Here is a 16,810-nt window from a genome sequence, read left to right as displayed (position 1 = left end):
AAAAACTGAAGTAAGACTTCCGAATTACGTTTATCCATCTTGACGTATTGTTTAAGATAAACTAGAATAGAAATATTTTACCCGTGAGAAATTCTTTAGTGTCCAACTCTAGACAAATATATTTTTGTTGTTAGGCTTGCTGCTTTGAAGAATATTAACTGAATACACCTACAAAATATGAGATTTTTTGGGAGTAAAACTGTGAAACTGCAGTGACATCTAGTGGACATTTTGCTTAAATGCAAGTAAAAATTAGCCTCAACACATGTTAAGAGTATCAACGTTTATTTTATATAAATATTCACAAACAAACAAAAGTGATATGTGACAGAACAGAATTTGGGCCGCATGTGGTGCAGTGGTGAGCACCACTGTGACCACCGAATGATATCCTTTTCCTCATCTTTTCTTTCCCGATTTATCATCAAATGTCGGCTTATTGAGATGTAAAAATATTCCCGAGGTACTTTGCATTGATCATTTATGGTAAAATGAAAGCTTTGCAAAATGCTTGTAAAAAGAAAAATAAATTATACAAAGATTTCATAAAATATAGAACACAAGCAACAAAATCTAAATATAAAACCTATAAAAAAAAATAAACTGAGAAATATATTAACACGAGTAAAACAAGATTATTTCAAAAATGTTAATAGATAATATGAACAACATCAAAGAGACATGGAAAATACTAAATCATGTCATGGAGAATAAAGTTGGCATAACAAGTGTACCCAACTATCTACTAAATGAGTAAAATAAGGAAATAGATATAAAAGACATGGCCAATGAATTCAATTCTTATTTTGTTAAAATTGGCCCAAATCTTACAGAAGAAAGTTGACTCACATGACCACCTGGAAGTTCAGGAAAAGGGGAAGTAAAATGATGAATTCCATGTTTTTGGAGGGCGTTACTGAAGCATCACTGACGTGAATTAGATCCACTGGAGCTCAGCTAAATAAATAAGACGTCACCGGAGAGCAATGGGTTTGATATGACGATTATAAAACAAATTATTGATTGTATAAGTACCTCTTTATGACACATTTTCAATCCGTCTTTCGCGTCTGGGGTTTTTTCCAAATGAAAATATCAAAAGTAATCCCGCTCTTCCAAGCCAGGAGATAAAGTCGGCCAAACCAATTAGAGAGCAACATCACTGCTTTCACAGTTTAAAAAAATTATTGAAAAAAAAACTTGTTTATAGATTAGATGCATTTATAGAGAAAAGTAATTGGAGTGAGAGCCAGTTTGGGTTTTAAACCAACCGATCCGTAGCTTTAGCCTTAATGAAATTCACAGAGCATTCGATGTGGAATACCCCAGGGTTCCATTATCGAGCCTGAACTTTTGGATCGGGACATAAATGATCTATGTGAAGCATCAGAAACATTACAGTTTGTGTTCGTTGTTGATGATGCTTTTTTTTTTTTTTCTTGTCAGGAAATTCAAAGGACATGACTACAATAATAAAAAAAAATAAAGAATTGATTTGACGAAAATAAATTATCACTAAATGTGGATTAACCTAAATTTATGGCGTTTTCAATTTACATACTAAATGTTGAAAGTTTATCTTTGGTGCGACACTGGATGAAAAATTAAACTGGAAACGTTGACAACGTTCCAAAGAAATTAAGTAAAGAGATTTCTATTCGTCACAAAGTAAAATATTTTCTAAACTGTACAGCTTTACAGTTTTTATACTACATGTTAATATTGCCTTATTTCATGTACTGCTTAAAAGTACATGAAATAGAATACACAACTACTATCAAACCGTTGACAGTACAAAAAAAAAAAAAAAAGCGTTAAGAATTGTACATAAAACCATGGAAGAGAACATACCAGTGAACTATTAATAAAATCAAAAGTACTAAAACTGCAAACACTAATTATAATGTATAAAACAAGACATTTTTCTATTGCCTCAAACTGTACAAAACCTGTTTCCAATCAAATCCAATCATCTCGCCAGAGAAAACTCAACTTCACTCTCCCCTTTGCCAGAAGGAGCCAGAAAGAGATGAGCACCTCTGTGGCTGGAGTCAAACCGTGGAATGTCTTGGTCTCGGATTTAAAGAACTCCTCCACTGTGCACCAATTTAAAAGACAAATCAAAAGGACAGCAATGAAATCCTAGGAGCCACAATAACTCAGTTAAATGTATGATAATATGTCTGTGAACTGCAGCTCAGATTTTGTAAGCTATGAGCTACAATAAGTTAAATAGTTTTTTAATTCTGCTGGACATGATGACGTGATGACATGATTTGCGTCTGTGTGACTTAAGTGAATATTCAATAAATTGCACAACAGTCCATTCAATATATTTATTTTTTTCTACTATTGTCTTTTGAAGAAAGGGACACCCACTATTAGTTTTATCTTCTTTATGCTCCTTTTCAACATGTAAGCATATTGAGCTTCATGAAATGTGAGAAAAAGAAAATGACATGATTTAAATAAATAAAAAATGTATGTGCGTGTGATGAGGGCGGGATATGAATGGCCGAACCTTCCAGGTGGACGGTGATCTATAAAGGGAAAGTGTGTGCAGATGTGCGTACGCACGGTTTTATAGATCGGAGTATTTTTTGGGGCACGCCATTTTCAGCTTTTGGGCGCACAGACATTTCACGATGAGTGTGAAGTTTCCATGTTCTCCCCGTGTGTGCGCGTAGGTTTCCTCTGGAGGTCCCTGAGCAAGATCCTCGGCTCCCACCAGTTCCCCTTGAGCGTGATTCTGTAGAAATTTCCCCAAGAGGATTAAAAAAAGCACAATTCTTCTTTTTTAAATAAAAAAACAAACAAACAAACCAAAAAAAAAAAGACTGTTCAGGTCCGTGTCCATTAAACGTAGTGCCCAGCTGCAGGCTCGGGGATGTTGGTGGCGTGCATGTCCCGGGTCATGTTGGACTTCTCGTTGAGTTTGGCCTGCAGCAGCGTGTGCTCCACCACCCCGATCCTCACGTCCATCTGTACGACCTCCTGCTTCAGCTTGGTCAGACTCTGCTTGATCTTCACCACCGGAGCTGCAGGAAGGCAGAGAGACAGAGAGAGAGAGAGGCAGAGAGAGAGAAGGAAGTTGGATGGGACCTCCTTCACCGTAACATTAACTTACATTGAGGACAGAGAGCAAGTGTGTGTAGGACACCAGATTTTACCTCCGTCAGACATGCTGCTGCCCTTCTCCTCCATCTCCTGCTTCACCTTATCGAGCTCGTCACTGATCTGAAACACCATGCCATTCAATAAGGAGAGTTCCACACATCAAAATAAAGATATTACTAAAAAGCAGTGTGTTGAGGATTTGGATGAGTGGTTTTCGCCAATGATGTTGATTTAAATTATAATCTTTCAACACAGTGACAATGTGTAAATACACGCCCACCATACGATTGGTACACTGAATGAAAAAACTAGATATATTCTCAAATGTGTAACAATAATGTTTTAAAGCCAAATGCAGGTCAGACTAATTGTCAACAGCATTTGAATTTCTCTTCTAGTCATTATTTAGCGTTTTGTTGATTCACTATAAAACCATTATTATTTTTCTTATTGCAGTTTTAGAAAGCATAAACCCACAGCATGAGAGTAATTCTAGATTGTGTATATATATATATATATATATATATATATATATAGAGTTTAGTGATGAATATAACGCACGGAAAGCATTCTGACATAGAAAATAAAATAATGCAAAAATCATCCGGAAAGAATAAACTAACAAAAATACAGACTAAACTAAATGAAATCTTCAGCTTCCCGTTTCTTTGTCTTATTTTACTTTGTGCTGTGTGAATCTCCTCCCGTGTCGGTGACACTCTACATCACAGTGATATGCACCAAACGCTATTTTTTAATTACATTTCTAGCGCTCTTCAGGGATGCAGTGACATATTTTGGCCACTTGGAGGCATCTGTTGAGCTGAAATTGAGCCTGCTGACTGGTTAGAGTGTGGAGAAGTTTCCAATAATGGAAAGAGAGAAGAGACTAGATGGGAGAATGACAACAGGACAGGAGTGTATTCAGCTCCAATACAATGTCAAATACAACACAGGGATTTTGGTGTTCCACACATGTATTGGTCTTTCAACTGCAATTCCTAAAAGGACATGGAAAACATGCCAGATGCTCCGTACTATTACAATATACTGTATTATCACAATGAACTTCACAATTAGAATTTTGTGAAATAGGCGAAATACATTGGGAATAAACCATGATGTTCTTTTGGAAGGTTATTCCATTTAAACTTTTTTAACTGCCGTACCCACAGGAATGATGTTGCAAAAAAAATATTTTTTTTTTGCCAATCAAGATGCTGGAAGGTGCTTTCACTGACCTCCGCTAAGACTCTGGTTTTCTCTGCCACTCCTCCACTGGCCTGCTGGTAGCGCTCCTTCACCTGTTGGACAACATCAATCAATTGATAAAAATCTTTGGCAGATGAGGCTCGAGAGGCCTGGGTGAAATGGTTTGTGTGAGGACACGTTGGTCCGAGTGGAGAAAGCTGAAGAAAGATTTTCTTGGCCACGGCCTTCCTAAGCATTGTTATCCAGCACTTTACGGCCGATGGCGACTTCTACATGATAACATCCCGTGTCGCAAACCTCAAATGGTCTCAAACTGTTCAACACGAGAATTAATCTATTAAACTTCAGTTCTACATCCCAACAAAATAAATCCCCTTTGGGTTTTGGTGGATCAGGATGTGTGTGCCTAGAGAAGTGGGTACATACCGGATTTCTTTTATGTCCTTAGTTTCTTTTTCTTTTTTACAAATAGTGACATGTAAGAAAATTCTATTCAGTGAAAATCTGTCCATGGTATTTTCTCACTGTCCCATAATTTCATTAAAATGTATCGGTCAGCTCTAATCGCCTCATCATGATCCGTCCTCCTCTGCCTCTGATTGGCTCGTCAGCCCTCATGCTGCACTGTAAACATAGACATCAACCAATCAGATCAGTGAATGCGGTGAGTACTAGCTAATTAGCGGCAGAGTAGGGTGGGTCATGGCTTCATCATTGTAGGGGGAAAAAAAAGAGGGCGACCTGGCTCGTAGATACTGCTGAGTGGGGGGATTAGTGTGTGTGTGTGTGTGTGTGTGTGTGTGTGTGTGTGTGTGTGTGTGTGTGTGTGTGTGTGTGTGTGTGTGTAATGCTGACTGAAAAATAAGCATATATACGCCGTATCTCCTGGATTCCACCACTGGGTCCAACCTTCCACTGGGAAAGTGAACCTAATAATAAGGCTGTTTTGACCTTCAAAAACAAATTCTAAGCAACTTCTAACTGAGGATCTTCCTACTGAAAAAAAACTATTTTGACATTGTGCTTTATTCATCTATACTCGGCTCACTTTCATCTGATTTCTGTTGAAAATCGTAAATATACAAACATACAGTCGCGGTCGATAAAACTACACGTAGATGTGCACTTCTGCTCCGTCGGTATAAGAGAAACTTCTCAAGCGGTTGGCGTCGCGGATGCTGAGTCAGATATTTCAGCCGCACGGCGAGGATGAGTCGGTACCTCGCTGTGTTTGGCCTGAGCACTGCGGTACTCCTGGATCAGATGCTCCAGCTGGTTGTTGATGTACTTCTCCCTGCTGCCCACTTTCTCCAGCGTCTTCCCGATGTCCTCGTGCAGCTTGTCCAGGTAGCCCTGCAAGGCAGACGGGACAGCCGGGATTGTGCGTCACGTACGTCTACATGTACGCTCCCAGCGATCCTCGGTTCTCCAGCTTTTTTTGCGTGTGATTATTTTCTGAATGAGCCCGTTTTTTCCTCTCTGGGGGTGGCGTCTGAGTGAAGCGGAGCAAGAGCGTAACACCGCCACCTCCGGGGTACTTAAATCGTGTCACTCTGGAAATGCAAATTAAGTTAAAACGGGGGGGGGGGGGGGGGGGGGGGGGGGGGGGGGGGGTAATTGCAGTTTGTGAAGTCAAACAAGACGCCTCATTACGACTGCGGCGTCGCTTTGTCTAAATCAGGTTTGCAAGACAAACCCTCTCCCTTTGTGACGGGAGGGAGGATTATTTGTGTTTATTGTTTACTCTCCACTGTCAGGCCTTCTTCTGCTCAGGCGTTCAATCAGGAGGATTCAGCTCATTTAGACGCCGTTCGGCGCTATGAAAGTACTCACACCTGTCAGAGTACTGACAGCTTGTGCTTCTCTCTGGGATACATTCCTGTCAGGAGGAATCCTTCCAATGGAAGCCCTCTCTTTGAACTTGGAGGTACTTCTTCTCCTCCGCTTTGGATATGTATCCAGGTCGAGTCGTATTTCTCGTGCTTTGCCGGGTTTCGTTTTCACTCCCAATTGAAGGCGCCAGAAAAAGACCTCACGATGTCTCCGGTTTACGTCAAATCAACCGCTTCAGTCTTTTGAATGTTACGTCATGGAATATGAGAAATCTGAATAAAACATCTTCAACGCTGAGGCTGAGAGACGCTGGAGAGGAGGAGAAACAACTCAAATCTGCTGCAGTGCGTCTTAAATGGGTTTTACAGGCGTCTGCTGGAAACATCAACTCCTGCTGGAATCACTTGCGGGAGTGAAAAGATTGTGACGCTCTTACAGCGGGAATTTTTACTTCAAACTACAATCACTTTAATCCCTTTTACCACTTGCAGCATATATTTGTTTCCATCCTGGATTCAACTCTGTGGCGTTTGGAAATCCTTCAGCGGGACATGAACTGGCACACACCTTTGTAACAGTTAGCGGGATGTAAGACGCTGACGATGTGCGAGCTGCTCCTTTCAAGTACTGTTTTTCTGTAGCTGCTCTTTAAAAGTGCCGAATTTATTTTAAACTGGATCGAATACTGTAGCGTCACCCAGCACAGACGCAAAAAGGGAAGTAAATACAGGTTGGAGAGACCAATTGGACCAATTTCACACTAAAAACCAAAAGAGGATTTAGTGAACCAGTGCAGTTCCGACAAACTGTTTTCAATTTGCCGATATATCAGATAAATCACTTTTTAGGAATTAAATGTTTCTGTAATTGCTTTTTTTGATTCGTATCTCTTGTAGTTATCAGTCATCCTGTCATGGTAAATGTGTACAAATGAGCCTGCAGCTCCACAGAATCTCAATGCATTTCCTCCACACAAAGCCACTTGCTGCCGTTCCGTTTCGCTCTTACTGGTGATTTAACAAGGTGCCTTTAAAAGAAAAAAAGGTGAGGAAACGGTTCGAGTAAAGCCGTGAAAAAAATAAAAACCCAGCAGTCAGTGAACAAACCTTGGCCTCTTTGAGCGAAGACTTGATCCCGTCTCTGTGCTGATGCATCTGGTCCACGTGTATCCTCCAGTCCTGCAGGACAACAGGCGGCCCCAGGTGAGACGGCAGCAAACAAACAGCAGAGAGGCGTGGGGAAAGCGGAAGCTCGTCCTCGGACCCGAAACAGTGGTTTATACATAAACTAAAAGCCCCGCCAGGCTCATTCGCCCCGTGTTTTCTCTTCTATCGTCTCCTGGAAACGCATTTGTCCACGGTTTCTACCATCAAAGCAAAAAAAAAAAAAAAGTAAGGGCAACAGAGATGAGCATATTTTCATACACAAACGATACACTGCCACGTTCAGCTCGGATCAAATCGCATCGAAACCGTCAAGAACCACAACTCCAGCGCGTCGCCACTTCTCCAGCATGGCTACCAACAGGCAGAAACGCCCTGGGGGATTTGCTCCTTTCAGATCGCACTTTCCATTGATTGATTGATTCAGTTGGATGCGCTTCCTGTCTGTGCTTACAAACTCAACGCTGCAGTCGTGCGATGGATCGTTGTTTGAAAGCGGTTTTTGCTATTTGCCTCACAGAAAAGGGATCTCTGGTTTTAATCAGAAACGACCGTAAATCTGACATCGGGTCAGTTTTTTTTCCCGTCGAGTGATGTTGAGTGTGTGATTGTTATTGATCGAGGGCCGAGTCGGCGTGAGAAGCCGGGGCGAGGGTCACAGCGTGTTGGCTCGCTGTCGCGCGGCTGGGCGTCGGAATTGGAATCACTGTCCCCCCCTCCCCACAATTCTTTGCTGCAAATTGAATTCCAACTGCAAATGAATGAAAAATACTGAGAAGATATAAAAATGTTTTTAAATTTGAGTTGCATTCAAGTAATTACCTCATGACTGTATAACCCCCGGCTGACACTGTGGCTGCACATACTATGATAGTATTTTTGTAAAGTATGACCCAGATTTAATCAAGCCCGCCTCGATTTCAAGTCTTTGTCAATCAAAATGTCAATTAATGTTCCAGAACATCTCCTAAGGTTCTTTGTATTATATTCAAATTAATTGAGACTCAATAATAATGCACATTCCAAATGATTTAACGAATTAGTATTGATGTGAATGAAGTTGGAGCATCTCAGAAATGTGACGCACAGAACAATCTTATTTGAAATATAATGACTCACGGTGCAAATATAAACATCGACTCTTTTTCCCACCTCGTGAACAATCGATGAGTTCAGATCGGTGGAGGTGAAGAAACTAAAGCATCGGTTCCCTTTGGCTTTCAAATCAAGTGACTCGGAGTTCTTGTTGGCTGCCGTTTGTGTGCTTCTAAACAGAGACGGTGAGATTTGATCAAAGTAAATGCTTCTGACTGACGCGCAGTGAAACAACAGAAATGAACCAATCGTGAATCACGGCGAGGTCAACCAAGATAAGCAGAGGAGATGCAAGTGTACCTTTGTGCTTTATGTCTTTGTACTTGTTGCACACTATAAAGTCAACCCAGACTGCCTGACATTGGAGAGTCCTCGGTCTTTATTTATGATCTCCTTTGGCATTAGGTCGAAGCCTCGCTCCTTTGTCAACAATATTACCGCGCTGCAGTGTCTCTCATGGCCGATGCGACTCGCTAACAGATTTACTACTCCCCGTGGATCAGCAGAAGCTTCCGGTTCAGTACCACTTTTGCTGAATATTGAACAACCCGCTTGCTTCTTGGCGTTGACCCTGATTCGCAGCCGTTGAATCCCACACAAAAGGACTTAACGGGTCGAAGGGTTGGCGTACCTTGTTATCCGTCCTGATGGTGACTTTGAGCTGTGGCAGGACCCTCTCCACCTCCAGGTTCCACTCCTCCGCATCCACCGTCGACTCCAGGATCTCGTCGGGTTTGGAGGACGGCTCCACTTCCTGTCAAAGCGCGACGGGTGACAGGACGCACTTCGTCAGCGCGAATGCAACACTTCCAAACTGAGCTGAAAAGCTTCCGGCGAAACTCACGGTGTGAGTGGTTCGTAACTGCAGCGCTTTCAGGTCCATCACGTTCTCTTCCTCGTCATCAGCCTCTTCCTGAGCGCACACGGAAACACACGGAATGGAATAAACACGGTAAAAATATGGGAAAGAGATGAAGTGATTTTGGGACACCGACAATCATTTCCTCCTCCACTTTGCTGAGCGTGAGCTCTGCGTTGTCCTCCATGACAAACTCTTCCTCTGCGTCTTCTGTTGGGTATTTGGGCCTAAAAAAAAAAAAAGAAAAAAAAGAAGTTAAGGTGAGAAATTTCACTCTCAAAGATTAAACTCAAGACATCAGAGACTCGGATTAAAAAAGTGAACTTTACACATACGAGGAAATATAAAAAGAAGCTGATGCAAACATCGAGCCAACAATAAAAATACGAGAGGATGAAGACGGCGAAGAGGGTAAGAACGCAGGCGGTACCTCCTGAAAGTGAATCCCGTCTTCCTCAGTGCCTCATCAGCCAGTCGGTCCAGCACAAAGCACACGTATTCACCAGAGCCGGACTTCAGTTTGGAGGGTGGAAAGTCCACCTTCACACCCTGTTAGACGCAGACACGAGCTTCTTATCATCTCAAAATCACTCTATATCTCGGAGCAGCCGCGGCTGGTAATGAGGAGTCGGAGCCAAATTAACACTGGAGGGCTGGAGATATTTTATTAACGGGTCAAACTGGCGGTTATCTCTTTTATTCAACGTTTGACTGTCTGTGAGCTTCATCTGGAATAAGAAAGTGTGTCAGCACAGGACACTTCAACACTCTTCCCATGGGAAAAAAGAACTAGTAACTATTCTTTAAGTCTGAATTAATACATTTAATAGAAAGACTGATTAAAAGCGGCGGAAAGAAAATCAACACTCTTGCTTTACAGCAAGAATATCCCCAATTTGAGTTTATGTTTGTGGGCCTTTCTTTGAGCAGTTCATATGTTTTTACTATGTGTGTGTTTTTTTTTAAGACCATGCCTATTTGGCTGCTACCTTTTAAAGCTATTGCAATGCTGACTCAATACAATGTTCACTGTTAGACTGAGCCAGTTTCCGCGCCGGTGGCCCTTCCTGCTGCAACTGGGATTTAAATCCCGACTAATACCAGAGACATAAAACCTTAGAAGTGCCTTTATCGGTACACACAGGAAATTTCATCGTATAATTTAGTGCAGTGATTCGCAAACTGCGGTGGTGGGTAAGCTCTCTTCAGTGAAAAATATGATAAATCATACAAATAGTACAAAGAGAGATACATAAAAAAATAAAATAAAATGAAATCCATATTTAAAATAACCGCTTTATTTTTGTCTTAATGTTTCCCGACCTTGATGAGAATCTTTTTTTGAAGATACTGAGCGGCAATACATCTGTCAGCCCTGCTGTGTGTATGTGTGAATGAATGATAAACAGCTATTAACCTTAATGTTATCCCTTGCTGTATGTGTGAGAGATAAACGGGGTGATAGACTTTGCTAAGTGCCTCTTGTAATGCTACTGCTTCATTGTACAGTGCGGCTGCAGGCTGACAAAGATTCCGAATAAACAACTCTCATATGATGAGTATAAATGTGTGAAGTGTCCACAGCGAGCCTCAGATGGTTCGTGCTGGAAAGTTTGACAAGTTCTGATTCAGTCGAAATTGTAACGTCAACTGTTCACGATTCAGTCCAACTTTTGTTTGTTGGTTTTTTGCATTAAAAAATATTTCCAAGAGTATCGCATAAAAAAGAAGAGCATCATATGAACATTTTCTTTGCCAATTCTCATATTTCTTAGTAACCATCCTATTTTCATGATTAGTTTGTATCAATCTTTGAATTAAATCATGGATTCAGGCGGTTTTTATTTTGCCTTTGTGTGTCAAGATTGAACCCCTCCCATTTAACTTTGAAAAAACATCCATCTTCCATTGATCTTACCTATAAATATGACATGATTAATAGTAACAAACCTCAGGAGGAGTCGGTTGCCCTACAAGCATGCACGGGCGCAACAAAAAGCATTGTAAACTATGGCTGCCAAACAAATGAATGTGTTCACGGTTAGGATGCTGGTGTCAGCGATGTTTATAGTTAAAACAACTATCAAAGACAGCAGCATAATTTGTTGACAAACTGATTCCTGCAGCTCTACTACAAACATCAGTATCAATCAGAATAATTAACATACATCGAATTCACTTTAAAAAATAACCCTGCAACTGCACCGCACGGCACAGTGAGGTTAAGTGTCTGAATGAAGTCAGAAGGAACAGGTTGTGCTTCGAACTACCATAACATACATCAATGGATTTATACTACGTTGACTTCATTTTTTTTTGTCAAGATTTCCAGACACTCCTGAGTCAATGCACTCAAGGTCTGTGACTGATAGTGTCATGTCACACTCACAAAAGATCTGAGCTCTGCCAGGATGTTGGACACGGTGGCGTTCGGCTCGTCATACTCCTGAGGCTCGGTGAACGGCTTCCCGGCCAAAGTGATGAGCCACGCTGCGAGGATGGTGAACATGTAGAACTGCTCGCCCGAGTTGGACGGGAGGTACGGGCTGGAGACGAAGTAATGTCTGAAAACAAAACCAGATCACAGAAAGGACAGCGGGAGAATGATTGCTCATGAAGAACCCGTTGAATCAGTCAGTCATTTAAATTCTGTATTAGCAGGGGGGGAAAAAAATGTTAACGTTTACTTAAACTGCTCTGCACTGAGCAGATGAATGAGATAAACTGAGTAACGATACGGAGTCATACATCTGCTAATCGATCACATGCGTATTGGGACTCCCTCAATCAGAGCTGCAACAACAATTTTCCCCATGTTTACTCAATCAGTTATTTGATCTTTAAGAGAGGGAAAATGCATTTTTGCTGCTCTCTTCTGCAATCATCACGATAGATCATGTGATCAGCATGTTTCATATGGTGCAGGTTTGACATTGTACGTTGTTCCTGATGAAGCCTGGACAGTTCTTAGGGATTAAGGGCCAGGCGCAGGGACCCACACCGGTGATCCATCAGTGGTGCTATTTGCTGTTTTTAAACATCTGCCTTTTACAACTGTACAGTAGCGGTGGGTGGACCAATCCAAATGTCACTAATACTGATGCTATTGATATTGATTGATCAAAGTGTAATGATACTTTAGTTTCTTTCCTTTATGCTCTGTGTGTTATCTGCCCCCGTCACATTTTGTAATTGTTCCTACATTTCTGAGCAAAAACGTATCACAACTATAAAGTATTTTCATGTCATCTGTGGTCTTTACCCAATTTCTGTCCTGATTTTTAAAGGCCATGAAAATGTTTAAGTACATCAATGCATCGGTATTGGTGGAATCTTGCAGTATCGCACATCACTACTGCTGTTTTATTTGTTGTTGAGGTTTTTTTTGTTGATGTGTTTGACAAATAAATATGACTTAATTTGACATTGGTATTTTGCATAATAGTTCAGCATTGTGTTGCAGCAGTTAAATATTGACCAGATTCTAGGAAAAGTAATGGGTTAATTGATCGATCCATCTATGACTATGGGTGAAGACAGATACATCCTGGGGAAAAAACTCAGAACTGCAGACAATAACACACAGTCCCATTCACCCCTACAGGCAATTTTAAAGCCACAGATTAACCTCCTCACATGTTATGGGACATGCAAATTGTTGATACATGTAGTTGAGGAGAGCAAAAGTATATTTCTTCAATATCCAGCCAATAAACACTGAAAGCAGGAAATGTCCCCAGTATTGTGCATGTGAGATGGAGTTGTTTAAATCTGAGCCATATTAAACACACCGACACTAATCAACAGCATAAGAAGGTAGGTAAAAGATCACTACCAGTCATTTTGAGTATGCCTAAACATCGTCAGCCTTGGGTACAGCTCGTTTCTCACCTGGACAGATTCTTCATGTTGTGTTTAGCGAGAACTTCCTCCTCATAATGAAGAAGCATCAACTTCTCCAGCAGACCTTCCATCACCACAAAGACCTGGTAGGCAGCTCCAGGACCGCGGTCGTCGTCCTCTCCTCTTCTCCCCTCGTCTGCCATTGAGTTTAATCACACCGTGGGAAAACAAAATGCAAAAAAAATGAAGATAAAATGGGTTATTGGCTCCACTTGTCCGATTTGTTTGGCGAGCTCCGCGTTGTCTGGCAACCGAGAGCTACCCAGCTAGCTCGGTGGCGAACGTTTCCTATTCCAATTTCCTATTTCCGTCATATTTCCTATTCCAGGTGTACTGTTATGCGAAACAGTTATTTTCTCAAGATATGTAAAGCTCAGACTCTAGATTGAAGAAAAAAAAAACTTAATTCCTATAAAAAGAGCTGCATAACTCGAGAGAAAACAATCTGCGAACCATGAGAGCCGCCATTTCTCTCTCGACACCGGAAGTAACGTCATTTTTATAAAGGACGTCTTAGTTTTTTTTAATAACTTTTTTTTAATGAATTTATATGAAACATTACAAACAAACAAATGAAAATCGCAAACACACAGTCATTAATATACAAAGTAAGTCTTCTTTGTTTGCCTCATATCTTGACAGGATTTCACGTAATCTCCATTGCGTCGTCTCATTATTCAGCGCGAAGTGGCCATCACATTTAAAAAATATATTTTATAATCAGTCAGTTGACGCACTTTTAGCGACTTTGTATTGTGTATAAAACGGAACCTTTATCGTGTCCCGCAACTCTGCACATGAAGTTACATCACTCAAGCAAAAATAACAACAACACAGCAAGGGTATCTTACAAAACTGCACATACATATATATATTGTAGCGATCAGGGAGCTGATCGCTGTGTATGCAGCAATGCATCTTGGGTGTTTGGGGAATATGGGCTTTAAACTTCAATTAATGTTGTTCTAATTAGTTTTGGCTGTAGTGTTGGTGTTTGTGTTGTCATGCTTTTACTGTTTTATCAGTTGACCCAATTTAATTTATTGTTATTTTAGCACCAAGTACGAGAGTTGTACTGTGTTTGATGTGCTCTGGTCCGTTTTCTTCAAATGTGTTCGTTCTGATTTTTCCACAATAAAAGCGCCTGTCTGTACAGCGTGCGGAAGGAAGCCCGAATCGTCCTTCTTCTTCTCGGCTCGCCACATTGGTGTCAGAAGTGGGATCTTCCGTCAGAAGAATGGAGATGGAGGTCCACGAACTCGAGCGAGCTGTCGAAGAATGCATGGCTTCCCTACGGGAGATGATGAAACAGACGAAAGAGCCCAGCGGAGAGGGGAGCGAAGCGTCGAGACCTCGACGTCCCCTGGAGGCCGGTGATCGGCAAGACGGCCTCAGCTCGCCACAACCTCATCGCCCCCTGGAGGCCGGGAGGGGTACTACAGCAGACGGCTCCAGTGCACCGCGGCTTCATTGCCCCCTGGAGGCCGGGAGGGGTACTGCAGCAGACGGCTCCAGTGCACCGCGGCTTCATCGCCCCCTGGAGGCCGGGAGAGGTACTGCAGCAGATGGCTCCAGTGCACCGCGGCTTCATCGCCCCCTGGAGGCCGGGAGAGGTACTGCAGCAGATGGCTCCAGTGCACCGTGGCTTCATCGCCCCCTGGAGGCCGGGAGAGGTACTGCAGCAGACGGCTCCAGTGCACCGCGGCTTCATCGCCCCCTGGATGCCGAGAGGATTACTACAGCAGATGCCGTTGGAGCTGTCGGCCACAGTTCATCAGAGAGCGTTCCTGCTGCTGCCTCAGATAACTCTTTGCCACTGATGGTTTTGTCAAACCCACAACCAATGATGATGCCCAGATTGCCAGTCAAACTGCCTAAATACAATGGCGCAACGCCATTAACACCATACCTAGCCCAAGTCCAACTAGCAGCACAGCACAGCGGCTGGAGTGATGAGGTTACTGCCACACATCTGGCCCTTGCATTAGAGGGGAAGGCGGTGCAAGTGCTTCTTGACCTTGCTCCAGCAGAACAGCGAGACCTTTCCAGCCTGACTACAGCACTGCAGAGGCGGTTTGGACTACGGCGATTCACCGACCACAGTAGGGAGCAGTTAGCTGATCGGCGTCGGAAGGAGGGGGAGAACTTGGGTACCTTTGCAGCAGATGTACAGTTATATGCCCAGCAAGGCTACCCACATTTTGACGCTGCTGCCCAAGAAGAGCTCGCCCTTCACGCCTTCCTACGGGGCCTCGCGCCTGAGAGGCTGCGGCAACATGTCCGCCTAGCCTTGCCTCAATCCCTCTCCGAGGCGCTGTATGAAGCTGAACGGGCTGAAGTAGTGCTCTCTTCTCAGCCAATGCGGCAAATGGCCCCTGCTCCACGACCACTTGTCAGGATGGCTGACTACGGTGAGGAAGAGGAGGCTGAAGAGACCCGCCAAGCCACGCCACGCCAAGTGCTGTCATCCCAGGAGAGGCCGGCGCGCTTCAGCAAACCATCCCGTTCACCTGGCCGCTGCTACCGGTGTGATGAGCCTGGTCACATGGCACGCAACTGCCCAGCTCCTGCCCCGATTATCAAGACAGAGGGAAACGACAGAGGAGTGGCTCAATGAGGGGACCGCCACTCCAACCTCCACTCCCCCTCCAAGGCAGATGCACGTTGGTGGGCCGTTGCGGCCACTCTAAAGGACTCTATCTGAATTGCCAACTTGATAGTCATCACTGCCGTGCTCTGGTAGACACAGGATCCACAATCTCCTTAGTACGACCGGGTACTCTCCCTGACACCACAGGCACCCCTTCCTTGGCGTGGGCTCCAAAAGATACGCAACTGATGACAGTGACTGGGGAAAAGGTTGGAATGGAGGGGAAGAGGCTGCTGACAGTCCGAGCGGGAGACCAGGAGGTGGTGCACGAATTCTGGCTTGCCAATATCCAGGACCCATGTATCATCGGGCTAGACCTGCTGAGCCGTTGGGGAGCTCAAATTGATGTGGTGAGTAAGACTGTCACCCTCCGTGATGAGATAGTAAGGCTCCAGTCTGGTCGGGAAGGAAAGAACCAGGGGAGAGAGCACCGTCGAGCAGCCGCAGCGGAGCAGGTGCCAACACCCAACACTAGCAACACACCACCACAATCTGTTGGAGCACCACCCATAGGGCTAACAGTCATTCCATCTGCTGAGACAGCTGAAGCTATACATCAACTCTGGCAGCGCAGCAGTAGCAGCGGTCTCGACTCTCAGCAGTGCCACAAGTTGAAATGCCTCCTCGATGACTACAGGGACATTTTTGCTGCCAGAGATGAGGACTGTAAGCAGACTTCCCTAGTCCAGCACACCATTGACACTGGGAATGCCCAACCAATTCGTCTACGCCCCCATCGGCTGGCCCTCTCCAAGCGGCAGGCGGCAGAGGAAAAGATCCACGAGATGCTCGCAGCTGGGGTGATTGAGCCCTCAGACAGCCCATGGGCCGCCCCAGTCGTTTTGGTGAAGAAGAAAAATGCCACCTGGCGGTTTTGTGTGGATTACCGTCGCCTCAATGCAGTCACCAGGAAAGACTCTTACCCTCTCCCACGCATCGATGACGCCCTAGACCACATTGCTGGGTCCAGCTGGTTCA

At 43.5% G+C, this 16,810-nt stretch overlaps 1 protein-coding gene across 2 annotated transcripts; it reads right to left on the bottom strand.

The window, feature by feature from the left end:
* Nucleotides 1-1,441: 1,441 nt before the first annotated feature.
* On the bottom strand, nucleotides 1,442-13,674 carry ift57 (intraflagellar transport 57 homolog (Chlamydomonas)). Of its 2 annotated transcripts, XM_080465913.1 has the most exons (12): nucleotides 13,171-13,674; nucleotides 11,669-11,843; nucleotides 9,710-9,828; nucleotides 9,416-9,506; nucleotides 9,265-9,333; nucleotides 9,052-9,174; nucleotides 7,269-7,340; nucleotides 5,551-5,682; nucleotides 4,359-4,421; nucleotides 3,171-3,237; nucleotides 2,824-3,038; nucleotides 1,442-2,749 (listed from the first exon to the last, which is right to left on the bottom strand). In XM_080465913.1, exons 1-11 carry the CDS (start codon nucleotides 13,323-13,325, stop codon nucleotides 2,857-2,859), a joined length of 1,248 nt encoding a protein of 415 aa, XP_080322039.1. In that variant the 5' UTR covers nucleotides 13,326-13,674; the 3' UTR covers nucleotides 1,442-2,749; nucleotides 2,824-2,856. The 2 variants fall into 2 exon arrangements, with proteins under 2 accessions (XP_080322039.1, XP_080322038.1); XM_080465912.1 differs by having other exon boundaries at nucleotides 1,442-3,038.
* Nucleotides 13,675-16,810: the final 3,136 nt, after the last annotated feature.

This window comes from Lipophrys pholis (genome assembly GCF_963383615.2).
Source record: "Lipophrys pholis genome assembly, chromosome: 1".
In the NCBI taxonomy this organism is placed as follows: domain Eukaryota; kingdom Metazoa; phylum Chordata; class Actinopteri; order Blenniiformes; family Blenniidae; genus Lipophrys; species Lipophrys pholis.
This window is presented reverse-complemented; position numbering and strand designations above follow the sequence as displayed.

Coding starts and splice junctions, on each gene's coding strand:
- ift57 (XM_080465912.1), bottom strand. CDS start 13,325: ATGGCAGACGAGGGGAGAAGAGGAGAGGACGACGACCGCGGTCCTGGA. Junction 9,507..9,709: donor ACGGGATTCACTTTCAGGAG/GTACCGCCTGCG, acceptor TTTTTTTTTTAG/GCCCAAATACCCAACAGAAG. Junction 9,175..9,264: donor AGTTACGAACCACTCACACC/GTGAGTTTCGCC, acceptor GCGCTTTGACAG/GAAGTGGAGCCGTCCTCCAA.